The sequence below is a fragment of the Herpailurus yagouaroundi genome, unplaced genomic scaffold, assembly GCF_014898765.1.
Source record: "Herpailurus yagouaroundi ecotype Mexico unplaced genomic scaffold, PumYag 163, whole genome shotgun sequence".
Lineage (NCBI taxonomy): Eukaryota > Metazoa > Chordata > Mammalia > Carnivora > Felidae > Herpailurus > Herpailurus yagouaroundi.
This window is the reverse complement of record NW_024412404.1, coordinates 55,797,608-55,801,662: the sequence shown is the minus strand read 5'-3', so window position 1 is coordinate 55,801,662 and position 4,055 is coordinate 55,797,608. Positions and strand designations below refer to the sequence as shown.

The following is a 4,055-nucleotide window of genomic DNA, read 5'->3' as shown; positions in this document are numbered from 1 at the left end:
AAAGAAAGAAAGAAAGAAAGAAAGAAAGAAAGAAAGAAAGAAAGAAAAAACGTTTATTGGTGCACCTGGGTGGCTCAGTCAGTTGAGCATCTGAGGCTTGATTTTTGGCTCAGGTCATGATCCCAGAGTCGTGGGATTGTGCCCGCATCAGACTCTGAGCTAAGCATGGAGCCTGCTTAAGATTCTCTCTCGCTCGCGCTCTCTCTCTCACTTGTGCTCTCTCTCTCTCACTTTCTCTCCCCTGCTCCCCCTCTCTCCTCTGCCCCTCTCCTGCCCCCTTGTGCATGCATGCACGCTTTCTCTTTCTCATTCTCTCCAAAATAATAATAATAATAATAATAATAATAATAATAAAAAGAATAGTGTCTGCAACTGTGCATAAGGATAAGCATTCTTTCAACATTTCCCTGTCACCAAAAGGTTTATTTTCTGTGGCTAAAATTTCAGAAACTACGCAACCAGCAATATCTGATTGTAACAGATCAGATTTGATCTGTTTGATCAGATTTCAGGGGCCAGTCCGCGTTGTTTTCCCTTGACGGGCCTTGGAAGGCACTCCGCCGCGGAGTGTAACACGTGTCCCAGTGCCCCCCAATATAGGTGTCTGCTTTGCAGTGTCCTCCCCTCACACACAAGTGGAGAGAGGCTGGCCTCGCCCCACTGACGTGGAAACACACCACACTCGGCAGCCGCTTTTCTCTCCCTGAAGTTGAGCAGTTGTATTTTATATTCCTGAAAGTTTAAGTGCCACCCTCCTCGGCCCCCTCTGTCCCTGTGGGGGAAAGGCGTTCTCTGCAGAGGAATCGGATGAGCTGAGCAACATCTGATGTGGGAAACAGAGAGCGGGGCTGGCGGGCATGGGAGGGAAACCCAGAAGGCAGGCTGTGGGCACGTCCTGGGAAGCCAGCTGTGGAAGAGACGGGGTTGGAGGGGGACAGTGGCCTCATGCCTGTTCATCTTGGGCAGAGCAGTGCTGTCCGTGGAGTCATGCCTTACCCGGGGCTGGGATCTGAAGTTAACATGTGAGTGTCATCTATAGTCAGAATTTCCCCGGAAAGTCTCTTACGTTGCCCTTGAGTACACATGACTTTGTGCATATATAACCCATACAGTAAATAACATGTTTAAATGTTGGATGTATAGAGTAATGTGTATTATAGAAAAGATGACAAAATGTTATCAACCGTACAACTTACTCGTGCAAAGTAAGATTTTGTAGCACCCCTCATTACACAAGCAAAAGGTGGGTGCACGCAGGTGAATCCGTGCATGGCACGTGTGGGTGTGATGCCACGCCAGTGCCCTCTGAGCTGGACTTCTGGAACGTTCCTCCACTCAAAGGGGTAGGAATATCTGGGCTGCTGCTCGGGATCAGAGGCCTGTGGCAGCGTCCTGGATTGGAAGGAAATCATGCAGCAGAGCAGTCCTCGGGGGGCCCTTCCAGCATTTCCACCAAGGGGCCTGCCCTTTGGTTCTAGGTGACGATTTTTCTATAGGCTGCCTTTGCTTTGTACTTTGGGTGGTTGGCAGGCCAATGGAGACCACTGTGGAGTCAGCGGAGGCAAATCCCGTCTCCAGTTGCTCCTGCACCCGCCCTAGCGGTCCTCCAGCTGCACGCCCATGGGGCTGCCTCCACCTCTCTCCACCTGCATTATTTTTCTAAGTGAGAAAAGAGAGCTGCTGAAGGATATCCGGAAATGGCCTCATGCCGTGTGTTAAGGTGCTTCCTTTCCATTTCTACTAGGCCGTTAAAGACACGGCGACATCCAGAATCGTGCTGTTTGGGACCTCCGCTTTTATCCCTGAAGTCTTCTCCCACTTTTTCATAAGGTAAGAGGCAGGTATGAATAGACGTTTGACACTCAAAATCCTTACAAAACTTGTCAAACACCGAGCCTGCTGGGAGGGATGGGAAGAAGTTTCTTTGGTCACCTTCCTGCTACATTCTGTTCATCACAGTTAGGACAGCAGGATTCACGTGGGGCACGCATGGAAATCCAGATTTGCCTGTTCCTTAAACGTGGAATCTCACCCAGACCCTGTCCTCAGCTAGCTGTGTGTTCCTGGGCGCGTCCCAGCACCTGCTGAGGCACAGCCCCTCAGGTCTCGAATGCTGAGTCGAGATGATTGGCAGGTTCTCCCAGCTCTGATGTGTTGTGAGTGTGGCTCAAGCCTGCCTTCCCCCTTCATTCAAGCATGTGTTAAATTAGCCTAAGTGGCCTAGATTCAGCAGACCATCATCCCTTTTGAGAAGCAAGAAATGGCCGGTTGGGAGGAAGTCCTGGGGACCTGCCAGTGACAAGCCCAACACGCAGTAGCTTAGGCCGGAAGGCAGGTGTGTTGGTTTAGATACTGGGTGCGGGCAAAGAGCGTAGCCCAGGGCAGCTGAGCAGACGCCCCACCGCAGGGACAGTCCTATCTTCACGGTGTCAGCTTCCCTCTGTCCTGTCACACGCTGGCTTCTTCATGGTGATGAGGGACGTGACTGCCAACACCTCCCAGCTGCTATCCTCAAAGAGTCCGGGGGAGTGATAGAAACGTGGCAAACCCCCGCAGAGACAGGGAATGTCTTCCACTCAGTTCACAAACTCCCAGAGGAGGACTCAGTTGGCCCAGATGGGGTCACCGGAACCGATCCCCTCTATCCAGCGTGATGAGTTAGAAAGCCTTCGTTAGGACCACATAAGGAGTGTTTTCTAGAAGTAGCAGCATGCCGCTTAGAGCCAAGTGTTACTTCCCATGGGCCACCGGCTGGATGGCTGTAGAGACTAATGCTGGCCAGGTTCTTCATGGACCAGTCTGGCTGGGTCAGAGCTGGGCTTCCTCTGAAAGCTGGCACCCTCCGGTCTATCCCTTGAAGCCCACCTAGTGACTCGAGCGGCCTGGGGAGAAGGGATGGCGTTCATTTCCCAGTGGGCCCTCACAGCTGTGATAGTGTCCAACCTGGAGTGACCTCGGTGGCTCTTCTGACTCAGCCCTTTTATTCTGCGTGTGAATGAACCCAGGCTCAGGAAGGGAAGGTGTCTTGCCCAAGACCCTGCAGTCTGTCAGTGGCAGCCGGACCCAGGCCCCTGGATCTCTGACTCCCAGGCTGGGTCAGAATGTCACATGCATGTCAGCAGAGCCCAGCATCTAGAATCTGGCCTCTCACTTTGGAGGTGTGGGATTTTGGACAAGTGACTTAACTGGTCGGTGGCTGTGTCCTTGTTTGTGTGAAAGGGGGTGATGATAACACAAACTTCAAAGGGTTGTTGGGGATCAAAATGGGCAAATGCCTGGGAAGTGCTGAACCCCAGACCTGACGCCCAGCGAGCGCTCCGTCAGTGCAGCTGCTGGTATCGCTTGTTTGCTGGTGAGTGGGGACCAAGGCGTGGGCCCGGCCAGCTGCAAGTAAGACCGTTAGAGCAGAGGGCCAACCTCTGAAGAAAGCCCAGTAACCTTGTCTCTTACAGGACCCAGTTTTTCCGGCAATATCCATGGTCATTATGGACCTTCAAGCTGTCTTGTACTGTCTTAGTAATGGGACTGATGGTGCCAGTTTCTTTTAGTATGTACCCACAAATTGAACGGGTAAGTGCCCCCTATTCAAATTTCTCTCAAAACAAAAACAAAACAAAAAAAACAAGCCTTTTTCTTCTCCTCGTTGTAAGAGAAAGAGAATTCTAAGAAATCTGCGAAGTTTACAAAAGTATAAAAATAACATTATTTAATCCCGTCCCGCAGATCACTTGTGCCATTTTGGATTCTATTTTTCTCAGTGATATACCAGAAGCATTTTTCTGGGATATTTAAAAAACCTTTGAGATTTTTTAGATACCTCATAACGTTCCATAGTGATGCCTCATCCAATGGGACTTTCTTCAGCGATGGAAATGTTTGATACGTATGCTAATACAACCACCTCTAACCACATATAGCTGTTGAGCACCTGCAGTGTGGCTAATGTGACTGAGGAACAGAATTTTTTTTTTTAATTATTTTTTTAAATGTTTACTTATTGTTGAGAGAGAGAGAGAGAGAGACAGAGTGTGAGCAGGGAAGGGGCAGAGAGAGAG

The 4,055-nt window shown here is 50.2% G+C and overlaps 1 protein-coding gene across 2 annotated transcripts in view; it reads left to right on the top strand.

Moving 5' to 3' along the window:
* The window catches only part of SFXN4 (sideroflexin 4), a 24,327-nt gene that overhangs the window by 15,151 nt on the left and 5,121 nt on the right, over nucleotides 1–4,055 (top strand). For both annotated transcript variants that reach the window (XM_040486601.1, XM_040486599.1), the window contains 2 exons: nucleotides 1,745–1,830; nucleotides 3,453–3,570. In XM_040486601.1, coding sequence (XP_040342535.1) covers nucleotides 1,745–1,830; nucleotides 3,453–3,570 — 204 coding nt within the window. The remainder of the gene's footprint in view (nucleotides 1–1,744; nucleotides 1,831–3,452; nucleotides 3,571–4,055) is intronic.